Raw genomic sequence first — 14,261 nt, forward strand, 5'->3', positions numbered from 1 at the left:
CCAACGAGCTGAATAGTCAGATGAGGGTCATGAAGACGTACTTGAAGGCGAGATACAGACTCTCGGATCTTCTAAGGGCGCAGAGAAATGATCGCATGACAAGCAACCTGAAAAGGTGGATCGAGAATGGTTCAACGGATAAAGGGGACCTCGAGGAAGACAGTTACCGTATCCTGAGACAATACTTCATGCAGAAGGAGGGGAGGTTATATTTGAACAAGGACGGGATTGTGGCTTGCAAAAGAAGAGAAGAAGACAGAGTCCTATACAAGTATAACGCGATAGTGTTGCCGCAACTCTATCAGACAGAACTATTATTCAGGTCGCATTATCAGATGGGCCATCAGGGGATCGGCAAAGTATATCAGAGGATCCTGAAGCGCTTCGAGTGGCCTGGAATGAAAAAGGCATGCGAGAAGTGGGTGACAGCATGTCTGTCATGCCAACAGGTCAAGGATCCAAGGAAGTTGCGATTTCCTTTACCATCGATCGAGTCGTCTGAATTCAACGAGGTGGTGCAGATAGATCACCAAAATATATGCATGACAGGCAGTGGTTACAATCAGGTGTTGGTCATGATAGATCATTTTACGAAGTATGCAGAGGCCGTGCCCTGCATAACTGCCTCGGCGGAAGAGACATGCGACCACCTGATCAATACGTGGATAGCGAGACATGGTTGTCCGATGACGTTTCAATCGGATAATGGAACAGCTTTCGTAGGAGAGCTTACGAAAGAGCTCATGAGACGCTCACAGGTTGCTCAGGCTCACTCCACGACATACCACCCCCAGACGAATGGCTTAGTGGAAAGACAGAATAGGACGTTAGTGTCGATGCTGAGAGTATATTGTTCCAGGTACATGACCGATTGGGACAGTTACCTTCCACAGGTGATGGGAGCCTATAATAGCACGCAACACTCCACCACTGGAGTTAGTCCACACATGATGCTAACTGGACACGAAAAATCTTTACCCTTAACTATTTTCTACCCAGAGTATGAGGGAAAGAAAACGTCTCCACAGGTCTACGTGAGAGATGTGATCAGACGTCAACAGGAATTGAACGATTTATGTAGACGAAATACTCAGCAAGCACAGGCAAGGCAGAGGAAAAAATTCGACAAGAAAGCAGCTGGTGCAAAAGCTTACAAGGTGGGAGATTACGTATGGGTATTTCAGAACGTTATACCACCGAAAGGAACGAAAAAGCTCCTAAAAAAGTGGAGGGGACCCTTCATGATTACGGAAGTGCATCAGGAGGGACGCTTTTACAGACTGAGTACTGGTCGAGCCGCTCATTACGAAAACATTAAGCCACACAATCCATCGACAGAAGACTGGTGTATACCTGCAGACATGGAAGAAGGGGATTATCTAATGATGGATCCTGCTTGTGAGGTCAACGATAAGGGCACCAGGGAGAAAAACGATTGAAACGAAGTCATGGAGGAAGGAGCGAATACACCGCTGGACCTGGATCCAAACGAGGTGATCGAAGCGGACGATTAAACCTTACCCTACGCAGAGGAGGATTGGCAGGATCCCGAACAGATGGAGGTTCCCAAGAACTTGGAACCGGATCTTCCGTTCACGATGCAGACTCGTCAGAGTGACGGGACGAGACCAAGAAAGAAGTATAACCCTTACGGTGACGACTTTGTAGTGGATAGGATAGATCTGAAGAAGATAGTGGAAGAAGTAGTGGGTCTAGAAGAAATAACTGTGTCACAAGACATTGACATAGTCGATGATCACGACGATGAGTGGATCGACGACCGGTCGTAACCCGAGGTAGAATTCGACGACGAGCAACAGCAGTCATATGAACAAAACTTGACAAACCTGCGTGTCTTAGAATGGCTGAACGAGATGAAGTCGGACCCGGAGGAGACCAGTGTCACGATTCAAGAAGTAGATCGTGAAAGCAAAAAATACATGAAGACCGAACGAGATGATCCTTCCTGGGCTGCCCAGGAAGGGCGATTACTCATTCCGGCTTCCAATCCCGATTTGATACCCGGTATGCGATCGACGGGGACGTCGATGGATATTTTTGTCCGGGGAGTGGGGGTAGGTCTTACCCACACTGAAAACTTGATAATAAAAAAGTTAAGAATAGCAAGAGAGACAGGAGACTTAGAAGCAGAAACCGGCGAAGAACCTAAGAGACCTGACATAGGGAGGGTAGTTGAGTCATATTTTAACTTACCAAATGAATATTCAAGTAACATAATACCAACAGACAGTGATTTTATACTCACAAATAGAACATGTGCGATAGCAATCACAGCAGACAATAGTTTCAGGACAGCGTTAGCGGCAGACTTTAAGAGAGAATATGGAAGCAAAGACTAGGGATAGGGGGCGTAGCGGCCTTACCTCCGGCGGCGTCACAGATACCGGGAAAATACCTATGCTTCTTGGTAACGAGGGCGACAGAGAAGCAGCACGTGGACCCAGAGAACCTAGTCTTGTCCTTGACGAGGTTGAGGGACTTCCTCGTGGAAATGGACGTGAAGGAGCTTTCGCTTCCAGTGTACGACCCGAACAGAGGACGACTGCACCCTCGAGAACTGTACGCGCTGGTACACGTGATATTCTCTGATACTAATATACAAGTATATTTACATAAGAAATATTACGTAATATTAAGTATAGGCTGAGTGACGGGCGTGAGAGTATTAGGCTAAAGACTAAGTTGTATGTAATGTGTGATATGTGTGATATGTATGTTATGTTATGTGTTATGTTATTAAGCTCTTGGGTAAGAAGGGGTTAGTGACCATGAACAACTGCATGACGATCTTAGGAATAGATCCAAAGTTTGGACTGTCCAATCTTAGGTCGAATTCCAAAATTTTAAAGACTGATTGATTTTAATAAATTTTAGGATAGAAATCTTTTTATCTGACTGTTTTAAGTAAATTTTAACGAGAAGTTAAGGTGAATCTGACAAGTGTGATATTCGTGACCTCTTTTCTAGATCCTGATTGATCATTTAATTGCTCACTTGAGTCAAAACCTTGAGATCAAATCAAATCTAATCTAATCTGAAGAACAGTATGGAGAATTTCAACTTGGATGAATTGATGGACCTGGCAGAAGCATATGTAGAACCGATGATAGATGCGATCTATCGTCGGCTAATGGATCGAGACTTCGCTCTGGAGGACCCAGAGGTAGTCATGTTGCTGACCGCCCTGATAAACATCTTGGGGCATGACAACCGTGGGGACCGCCCCACGGAAGTCCTATTGATGGCAGCATATGGAGAGAGGGGAGTACTAGACCGCCCGAACATGAGAGTGATGAGGTGGAGAAACGGGGCTCTCTCAGGGAGTGACTTGGCGAATGAGCCTGGATTGGAGAGTTCTAGGACTTATCAACCAGGTGAAATGCCTATGCCCTCCAAGCCCAAACCTGGGCTGAAGAGAATGCATCAGGAGATGAACAGCGAGGCTGACTCGTCTGGTTCACCACTGAGAGCAGCTGTGCCACTAAAGAGGGCGAAAGTAGAACAGAAGGTTCAGACGAACCAAACCATGCAAGATCTGGATGGGATAAAGGACGAGCTGGAAAGAACGAAAAGGGAGCTGGACGAAGTGACTAAGACCATGCTCATTGCGGAGGAAGACAGAGACATGTGGAAAAGATTGTTCGAAGACTGTAACAAAAAGCAGGGTGAGAAAATTGGACATGAAGAAAGCCACGGACTCGTGGAATAAGATAAGAGACCTGAGACACACTCTTATCCAATATCTCTTACAACAAAATCGCTTTGGAACGGGAGAAGATGAGACTATCGAGAGAAAGGAAGATGTGAGACGACATGTTGATGGCATGCCCCTACTAACCGATCTATGCTTGGGCATGAGGACTGATCCCTTAGCGTTGATCAGAGGAGCCACGGAGGTCGTGATAGTAATCTATGGACCAGCAGTCACATTTGCGTTCCCTGATGTCAAGGTGGAGGCGTATAGGAGGTCGGTGCTGCACCTGAACCTTATATCAGCAGTGGACGGTAGTGCGCTGAACTGGTGTGAGCAGCACGTGTTGCGGGAGCTCATGAGCGAAGATCTGTTATTTGCGAAGATATCAGAGCCGGAAATGACGGCAATCAATTTTGACGATCACTTCCGTGATCGCCTGGGATTAGTAGAAAGAGGACACATCGAGGTGTATCCAAAGCTTTGGAATCTGAGACCCTATGATAAAACGAATGGTGAGATAACCAGAGTGCCTCGTCTCACTGCAGCATATCACAAGGTGAGAGAAGAGACGAAGGATTGGGGTGATTACGAGTAGCTGCCGGAAGAAATCCCCGAATTTCCTCTGATAAGAAGGATGTTGCTCGGAGCAGTCTCCGTGGTACAAACTCCTAGGTTGAGAGCATTCGAAACCAATGAAAGGAGAATAGGGAATTTCGTGGGAACAATGGATCCATACTTTGTAGGTAGAAATGCCGCCGTGTTACAATACACACGATTTGCCTATACGGATCAAGCGACGAGAAGGCGAATAAGCAACGCCGCGACTCCCAAGCCTGGAAGATTTGACGAGGAATGGGTGGGATTAGGCTTAGCGCCTATGAAGATGAGAGGCAGGACCGAACTGTCTGAAGCCTCCTTGATCCTGACTAGTGTGAAACCGGAATTGAAAGTAGGAGGAACACTGCAGGCGAGAACCTTCCTAGCATCCTTCGGCTGCGAGGAAATCAAAGTGGTCCATGGAGAGGAGGAAGATGGATCAGCAGGCACACTGATCATACCGAAGTTTCCGGAAGGGACCGACAATGAGAAGCAAGGACCCTCGAGCTCAAAGAAGGACATGTCAGAAGGAGATGACGGACAGGGAGGAAGCCGTCAAGCGGAAGAACCCATGGAACAAGATGCAAGTCAAGCTGGTGGCGAAGACGACAGGGCATCGACAGGAGGAGTATCCAGCCTAGATTTCAATATCTTCAGTGATCTTGAGAACAACGCGGATACGTTGGAGACGACTGAGCCAGCGGATGAAGGCATTTCGACACTGGAGCCTCCGTCAGCCTTTATGGAAATGAAACGGAATTTGCCGGAGAGCAGCTCTCCTGGCATTTCAAGAAATAACGAACAAAGAATCCTCATGGAATCACCTAGAAGAAAAAGAATAGAGGGCTCAGCCAGAGTACCTTTCTTGGGAACGTTGCCCGAAGAAGAGTGGGAAGTACATCATCGAGACCATGAAAGTAGGACGGGATGCAGATTGGACAGAGTGGCGTTCATGGAGGAAGTCTGGACAGTGGTTCAGAGCTATGGGACCCAGTCCATTTTGAAAACAGGTCTCAACCGACCATTGATGCGGGAAGTCCTTGATAAACTTGATGAGTGTGAAGGGAGATTGAGCAAGTTGTTGATTGACTCAACCACTGATGGAAGTGAGGCGAACTCTCCCATCAAGATGACACCGCAGGATGATAAAGGAGAGGTGGTGTATCTGTCAAGAACCAGGAGGGGAGCGATGCGATCGAAATTGGTGATTGATAAGATCAATGAGATGAAGATGAAGTTAGGCAGCAAGGTGATGCCGAGGAGAGTAGGAAAGACGAAGGTGGATTCAGAGATATCAATGAAAGCTGACAATTCAGCGAAACGAAAACGAGTCGAAGAAGCCATGGATTTGGGACAAGGTGATTATCAATTACCTGGCACGAACAGAATGTTAACCGATATAGCGATGGTGCCACCCATTCTCATGGCAGGGATAAAGTCAACAGGTTACAAATCCAGAAGGAGTGACCGCACTCTGACTGGAGCAACCTTAGAAATGGAAATACTTAGCCAATGTGGATAAAGCACGATGAAAGACTTTAAACCATCTCCCATGAACCACGGAAAGGGAAGTGTCGCAGGACAACTAGTACCAGTGGAGTATAACCAACTGACAGTATCGGAGACTGTGTCAATAGATGAACACGCCGGTGGATACATGGAGATGTTAGAGTACCGAAACTCGGCTAGAGGGTATGTGATGGCTCTGGAAGACGAAATGGCCATGGAAGGTTATCTGGAGACGATGTTGCGAGACACCACCCTCAAACGGAAGGCGTATGGAACTTTAGCGTTATCCGAGATGCAGGCGGAAACGATCGAGCAATTAGTGAGCCTTCCATGGAAAGCAGTGGTGTTGAAGTACTTCGAAGAGGAAATGAGGACTGCGCCGAGAATACACGCTCTCATGGCAGTACCCTACGTAAGAACCGAATTACAACTGAGGTTCGCCTGGTGCATGATGGGATTAACTCGCGGGGAATATGACTCAGAAGAAAGGAAAAGGTCAAAAGAAGAGAAAGTTTTCCTTATGACGAACCTGAGGGATCTGATAACCCAAGAGGGGGCAGCAGTAGCGTGCGCGAAGCGGAGAGACGCTCTCTGTTTCTTTCGATTCCTGATAGAGCAGATTTCAGTACCAGCATTGAACACCTGTGCCAAGATGTTGAGGGAGGGCGATGAACGATCAAAAGCCTTACTCTTGCTGGCACTGCTGGAGATGCATCAAAGCAAGCCGATGAGGGTGAATATGAAAGAACCTGAGGAATTAGAGCCCATGAGAAAGATAGACGAAATCAGGAGATTTTCAAACAAGGAGCTGAGACTCACTAAAGAATCTATGGGGGCACTACCGCTATCCAGTGAGTACTGTGGACCGATCAAGAAGAAGTCGTACAGCTACGTGTCCGGAATCATAGGGATAGCGTACAACCCTTTCCTGAGTGAAGACATACGCGATTGCTTCTTCGATTACGAGCAGGCAGTGTTGCTAAGATTCTGGACGTCGAGAATTGTAACAATTAAGAGCGCTAATAATCCACAGATCAAATTGGGACTGGTCTTGGAAGAAGAGGTGACTGCACCTTCCGTACCAAAATCCGACAAAAGAGTAGAGTTTGGGTTGGGATTCTCGGATGAACTACTGAGAACGAGCTTGATGGTAGTGTGGGAACTGATGAGACCATCATGGTGTCCTAGTCCCAATGCTGACTCGATATTACGGGCGACACAAGACGTGCAGAGGGAGCTGAATGCAGATTGTAACCTGCGTGACCTGAACATCATATATAATGTGATGATAACAGCCTCTAGGAGCAACGGCGAAGACAAAGTGGAGTTGCCTGGCTGGGGACCAGAAGACTGGGTTAAACCTGGCAGCTGTCTGGCGGAAGTCTGTGGACTGGAAGGTCACGTTTGTGGAAGTCTGGATTGTGTAAAAACCCTAGAGAGACAACATAAGCAATTGACGATATTGTTTGGGAATGTCGTGATGAAAGCTAGAACAGAAACATGAGATGGTCACAGCCATCAGTGTAGAAGTGTTCCCAGGAGTTCTGCAAACTGAGCAAAAGTACATAGGAAAATGGAGGGAAGCGATCGAGACGGAAATGAACATCAGACATAGTGAGTCTTATTGTAGACCATCAGGAGCACGATATTTGGTGGGATCGACATTGGCTCCAATGTGCAAGAGCAGGTACCCGGTGCATTTCGTAGCTGTGGATGTAAAGAGTACGAGAACGATCGTGGATCAAGCCTTCTCAGTGCCAAAGTGTGTGAGACTAACGAGACTGTTCGAAAAATCTTACGAGTTGCTATGTAAAATGTTCTCAGCAGTTCCAGAGAGAACAAAGGAGGAGTTGGAATCTATATTGGGAAGGAAGTTCTTGGGATACGTGAGTGGGAACTTCAGTAACTTTGAAAGACAGAAACAGAGAGGATCAACCGTTACGGATTACAATTTAGTAGACGAGAATGATGAAGTCCACCGAGTGATGATGAAAGTGGAACCATTACTGGAAGCTTCGGGAAAACGTAATTGGATGAGCATCATGTTGACACATGACGAGTTTCCCTGCCACTGCTTGCTGCAGACCTGGTGGTATCCCGAGCTTAGTAATCTGATGTTGATCTGGGACTCTGGAGAGCTGCTCTCCATGGGTTTACCAGACTCATCACGGCCCATAACGATAGTGATAGTGGGAGTTATGATGGCGATACGATGGCTGGAGGCTCATGTGAGAGAAAACAATAGACAGGAGGTACCGATGAGAGAACAGTTGCAGAAATTGTATTGTCTAAAAGATTTAGATCTTTTTGAGACAATGTGCAAGATTCTAAACATTCCGATGGAAGTGAAAAAGATATGGGCAAGAAGACGATTGATGACATGGTTCAGAGCTAACATGACTGCATGGTTGTACGAATATGCCAAAAAGCATATGTCGAAGCACGGCAGAGTGTACAGTGGATATCAGCTGGACATTGGAGCAGGAGCTTTCAAGCGAGCTTTCGTGACTCATCGGAATGCAGTGACCACCGCTGTGAAGAAAATTTCCAGGACGAGTGAACGTAGTGGAAAGGAGAAGGAAGAGATGTTGAAGGAAGATTTGGAGAGAAACGTGACGTTGTGTCTCCACAACAGCTTCTGCCGAAACAGAGAATCTAACGTGGATCCCCTACCTTGTTGCAAACAGAGGGTAGAAGAGCAGAAGTGTTGGAGGACTGCTTCCAACAGCGTCAGAATCGCTAACGATGTGTTGCAAGACACAGAAACTGAAAGTGCAGAGTCAGTGTCACAGGAGGAAGAGATGGAACATTGACAAACGGTCGAAAGAACAAGAGGCAAAAAGAAAGAAAATTAGAAGAATTTAGAAGTTTTAGAACTTCTAAACGACGAAAAAAGAAGAAAACAAAGGAGTGACGAAGATGAAGAAACTAAAACTAAGAAGGTTTTATGTGCTGTGAAAAAACTCAAGTGAGAAACTAAGCAACCAAGTTGTAATTGAAAACTGAAACATTTAGTTGATCTTTGAACATTGAAGAATTTGTTGCATTTATAAATTTGCATTTTGATTCTAGTCAGTGGCTTTAGAGACACTTACTTACTATTTATTTAAAAAGGTTTGAGTAAAGAGTATATTTAAATAATCCAGCCTGCATGACTGTTTTTAATCAACTAGGAGAACTGATCACTTTGTGGTGATATGAAAGGCTTGGGTAATCTCTCGAAGAGGGAGATTGTTTCATTGTTCTTTCTAACCACAGAGTTTCTTAGTTTTAAAATTCAGGAAAATAACATGCAAGATTTCCGGAGGGAAGAAGCATAGTAGGATAATTTTAGCTTGTTGGTTGGCAGGACTGTCTTGCAAACCAACATCTTTTAAAAATCTAGGAGGAAAAGTTTTAATCAGGGCATTGACATTGTAAGTCAGAAAAGATGTTTTTATCTTAGGTCATATCCTCAATGTGCAGATTAATGAAAAAATTTGAAGGCTATAGTGATGTAGTATGATGCCATTTATATTCTGCAGTGAGTCGATATGACGCGGATAAAAGTAATTTCGTGCACTTTGTAAATTCTGTTCGATGACACTGTACCAATTTTACGAACATTGCGAGATTCAATGAGGACATTGACCGGACTGTCCGGGGAGTATGTGACATTCGACCAGAATGGACCAAAATGCAGATTCAACAGATTCGAAATTTTAGCAGCTAACCTTCCGAATTGATGGTTTTAAGAGATTAACAACGTTATTGGGAAGATTAGCCAAACGGTGAAGGCTAGAATATTCTGGTGTTTTAAATTTTCGAAGTATGACGTCATATTTCTGAGAAACGTCAGAAACGGTCATTTTGGCAGAAAACCGGAATAAAAATACAACAACATTAGTTGCGATAGCGATAACAACGAGAATTGTGATTGGAAAACAACAACAAATTGCAGAAGTAGCAGAGACCGTTCCGAGTTGCAACTATTATGTCGCTACAATAGTTTCAAGGCCGTTGCGAACAACAATGAAGGGTGGAAGACAGCCTTCCGGGAGGAGAATAAGAGTCTTATTTTCCCGGATTCAAGAATCTGGAGGGGTCTCGGGACTGGAACTTTTATCATCTTATATAAACTTTTAGCTTCCCTATCATGTCCTGAATTGAATTTAATTAACATCTGAATTCATTCTGCTAAGATGAGAAGCTAGGAGTTGGGGGAATGGGTTGATTCGATGGAGATGATGATTTTTATCTACTGAACAAAAACAATAATAATTCAGTAAATAGTAGTAGCCCTGATTTTAGGAGTGATCTCGTGGTCTGGGGATACTGAGACCCAGCCATGAGCTCACTATTTCTGCATGTAATCTAGTTAGTTTGAGTGTTTTGACCGAAGCCGAAAGCAGTAACGTTTTTTGTCGACCCGATGTTAGAAAGACCACCGAAAATACTGGCTTGGTAGAGACGGTGAAAAACACGTAGAGCTCTGTTTAGACGTTGGCCAGTCGTCTTAGAACCTAGCTTTACTTTCCGTCGATATGTATCTTCCGGGCGAATGTTACATATCTCGAATGTGATTTTTTAAAGATTGATCTGGATTTCTAGATTCTGAAGATGTTGAAGAATTCTGTTGAAGATGTTTAGTGATAATAACTTGCTCCCGGAAAATGTTTTAAACTTAAAAAAAGGGGAACTAAATAATATGGCACATATGCTAACAGATACGTTTATACATGAAAATTACGAACTTGTTAGTTATATTTTTGCTTTATGATTATAAATATGACTGTGTTCAGGTGCGGGGTGAGGCGGCTCGAACTGTATTCTTTCAGAAGACCAGGCGTTGTCTCCGGGCAACATAGTTTAATACTATTCAAGTCTGAGTATGGGTATACAGTTTCGGGTTGTTTTGCTTTGCATCTAAAGGACATAGTCATATTTCAAGAAATTGTGAAAAATGGTCAAAAAGAGGGCGTTACTCTGCCCACATTTCTAGAGAATTTAAGGGCTTGTTTTTCACGTGGATGAGGCGTTAATTAACTTCTAAAAAACTTATAATTTTTTCTTTTTGCTAATTGTTTTCATAAATATTATATTTATCAGTTATTCATAACTCATTGATGTGCTTTTCTTTTGTGTAATCTATGGGGTACGCTCCTAGTGGGTTTGAAGAAAACCCTTTGCGTATCCTCACTTAACAATCTTGGGTAAACTGTTGATTCATTTATTATGTGATAAAAAATATACTTTTTGTTTAATGTAATAGTGTATCTGATTGTTAAGTGAAATTAATTCTTCTTCTTCTTCTTCTAGATTTTCCCCTTTGCGAGTATTGCAACTGAGACCATGAACTTTTTTCAGTAGCAAACTGGACTTTTTCTGCTTTCTCGAACTATCGTCTGCCTGCTTATATTTATCGGCTCAGATCCCGCTGTCTGGACTTTTATGAAGGTAACTATTTTTCTGTAGTTTTTTATGCCATTTCTAGCATCCTTAATGATGGTAATTGAGGTCAAAGATTTTTTTTTGCTGAATTTCTTACTTCTTTGGAAAATTTCTGAAAGTCTTTTTGATTTCTCTATTCGTCAAGTTAATTATAGTGTTTTACAGTGCATAGATGTTGTAAAGTTCCTTGAGTTTTTGTCATAGTCTCGGTCGGATTTAACGAAAGTTTTTGTTTTTCTCTTTTTTCTAAATTTTATATCTTCAAGTTAGTTGGCGATGTTTCCAAGGCTAATTCATCTCCAAATATAACCCCTTTTAAATTCTGTGGTTTTAGTCTTAATTAACGCAATTTAGAGGCTTATATAGGTCATGTTTATTGTTGGCTCAGAATATTATGGCACTGTTTTCAGTAATTAATTCATTTTTGAGTAAGATGAGTCCATCCTGTAATATTCTCGAAATTGAAAAAGCTTTAATGTAATAATTTTCTTTCCGAAATTTGAATGATAAAAAAAAGTTTTTAAAAATCCACCCTTCTTTTGCTTTCCTTGTATATTTACACTTTCCAACTGTCTGTTGTTTTTTGACGCACGGATTTTTAACCTAGCATAGCTCGTGTGATAGTATGAACTCTCTTTTTTCCAATCTAAATATTAGGGTTCATTTTAAAACTGTTCTATTATGTGCATGATATCAATAACCAGCTATTAAGTACAGCCAATTCTAAGGATATTATCACAGATGGTAAGGATATTAACAGAGACTATAAGATTACAAATAGCACTTAGCTTCAAGGTACCATGGAGCTGTAGCGTAGAGGTAGGGAAGGAGACCCGCTACAAAACAAGAGGGATCGAACCTGGGCAGTGTCGGAGGTTTTTAATGTACTTTTTCGTATACTAGTTAAAATGCGTCCGCTCGATAAATTGAGGCATGTTTGTTGCTAAATATATATATTTTTTCATATTGACTGGTACTGCTGATGCGTCATAATTGGCTTGCGTCACTTATGAATTATATGAACTCAAATTTTTACTATTCAGCTGTTCCCATTAGCGTTATCGGTCATATGTTTGCTTGTGTATACGAAAAGCAACTTCGCTTCTGTGTATTAAAATTTTTTTTTTCAGTTTTTTTCTTCCAATATATATGCTTCATTAGATCCTAAAAGAACACATTCTCTAAAAGAATTATTTTCGATTAGCGATGATCTTCTAAATAGTATTTAGGACAAATTATGCAATTCAATTATTACCGTCTTTTTTCAAGTTCTTTGATAATGCCTACAATTCATGCGCGCTCATATTAAACAAGCTACTAGACATCTTCTCTGCAAATCTTTAAGTAGATTTTCATGTGATAGAAGATAGTTTTTTTAAATTCTTGTTTTCCTGATAATTTTTCGTCTTTGTTTAAATATGGTGTAAACTACAAAATACGCTATTTCAACACTTCAGACTGGCGTGTTTTACACCACTTGCTATTCAAAGTACTGACTAGGTTAAAATTATATACTAACACTAGTTTGGATTAATATAGACTATTAGTCTAGTCTAGTCAGCATGTTGTGTAGCAAGTGGTGTAAAACATGCCATTCTGAACTTTTGCAATAGACTATTTTTTGGTTGAAATTTTGCGCCCTCCATTTGTGAATCAAAAGTTAATCAAAAGATAATTTAGCGAACAATCAATTTATTTAATTACCAATAAAATTATTTAACCAACTTAAAAACATGCGCGGATTCTCGTATAGGTTTTTAGAATCTAACACTGTTCATTTTGACGCTAGGAAACAATGTTTCTACGCATTTTCTCGTATAAACAGAGTACCAAAACTTTTATTAATTTGGTCATCACTTTTTGGCCAGATGAAGCGTTGAAGGTAGATAAATGGTCTCTGTTGATGTCGAGGTTGTTCGATCAATATGTCAAGATTCAGTTGACGAGAAGTTTATTTTCAGAGCTTTGGTTCCCAACTTAGTCTCCAGGAGTCAAAATCATAAGTTAATCGGGCATATCAAATAATTGGGAGTATAATTATACCGCGTTTGTGTCAAAATCATATCATATATGGCGACAGAAATTGATGATGATCAATAGTCACAATTATAACAAGTTGCCTTACTCGTCAATTCGTAAAGAATAGGCTAGCAGCATTATATAATATCTATTTTTCCTGTCATCTTTGATTTTTGATTATCGTTCGAAATAATTGCGTTCTCATGAACACGAAATTCTAAATCTAGGAGTAAATGTATCTCTAAACGAGTATATCTAGTACCTAACTGTATCTATATCTAAATCTAAATGTATCTAAAAGGAGTAAATCTAGGATTAAATGTATCTTTGACATGTCGGCAACTTTGACTACTGGAGGTCGTTACTAATTGCAAATGCTGATATTTTAAACCATTGCCTTATTTCTTCTCAGGGGTGGTTTTTCTTCATTGGGAACCCTAGAGCAGATTAATTAATGAGATCTTATACTTCACTAACTATCTTTTTGTTTCAGGTACTGGCACTGTCTAGAAAAGTAGCAGCAATAGAGCAAGACAACAAATCGAGAGTGATCAGAGAAAACTACTACATGTACTCATTAGCATGTCTTGCTACTGTCACTTTGTACCTCATGTTCAGAAGGTAGTCTCTACTCCGATTTTTACTCTGATGACTCTAGATGTTTGGGATCTTTTTGACTAACTATTTCCCCTTCCTCCTAATTGCACCTTAATCAAGAGTTTTCTCCCCTATAATGAACTAGTTTCATATTTAAAATATTTGTGTATCTGGTAACGAAGTTACTCCTTTTGCGATCGATAGCTGGAAGGGGGGGGGGGTTGTTAAAAAGATCCGATATATGTCATAAATGATGCTGAGCAGATTTTGGCATTACAGTATGTCTAAAATAAATAAATTCATTGAGAAGAAAATCAGCCTGCTTATAACATTTTTTCGCTATTTATTTTTTGCAAATATTCAAATAAGTTGAAAAGACATTAGCAGACATTGG

General features: G+C 41.8%; 1 protein-coding gene across 2 annotated transcripts in view; it reads left to right on the top strand.

Moving 5' to 3' along the window:
* LOC134853331 (protein phosphatase inhibitor 2-like) overlaps positions 1-13,991 on the top strand; it is a 103,985-nt gene extending 89,994 nt beyond the window's left edge. The window contains exons 6-7 of one of the 2 annotated variants that reach the window (XR_010164347.1): positions 11,168-11,257; positions 13,764-13,878. Coding sequence is in view for 1 of the 2 variants with exons in the window: in XM_063869303.1 (XP_063725373.1) it covers positions 13,764-13,895 (132 nt within the window). In the remaining variant the exon portion in view is untranslated. Of the gene's footprint in view, positions 1-11,167; positions 11,258-13,763 lie in introns of both variants that reach the window. The other variant, XM_063869303.1, reaches the window with a different exon arrangement.
* Positions 13,992-14,261: the final 270 nt, after the last annotated feature.

This window comes from Symsagittifera roscoffensis, chromosome 8 (genome assembly GCF_963678635.1).
Source record: "Symsagittifera roscoffensis chromosome 8, txSymRosc1.1, whole genome shotgun sequence".
Classification (NCBI taxonomy): domain Eukaryota; kingdom Metazoa; phylum Xenacoelomorpha; order Acoela; family Convolutidae; genus Symsagittifera; species Symsagittifera roscoffensis.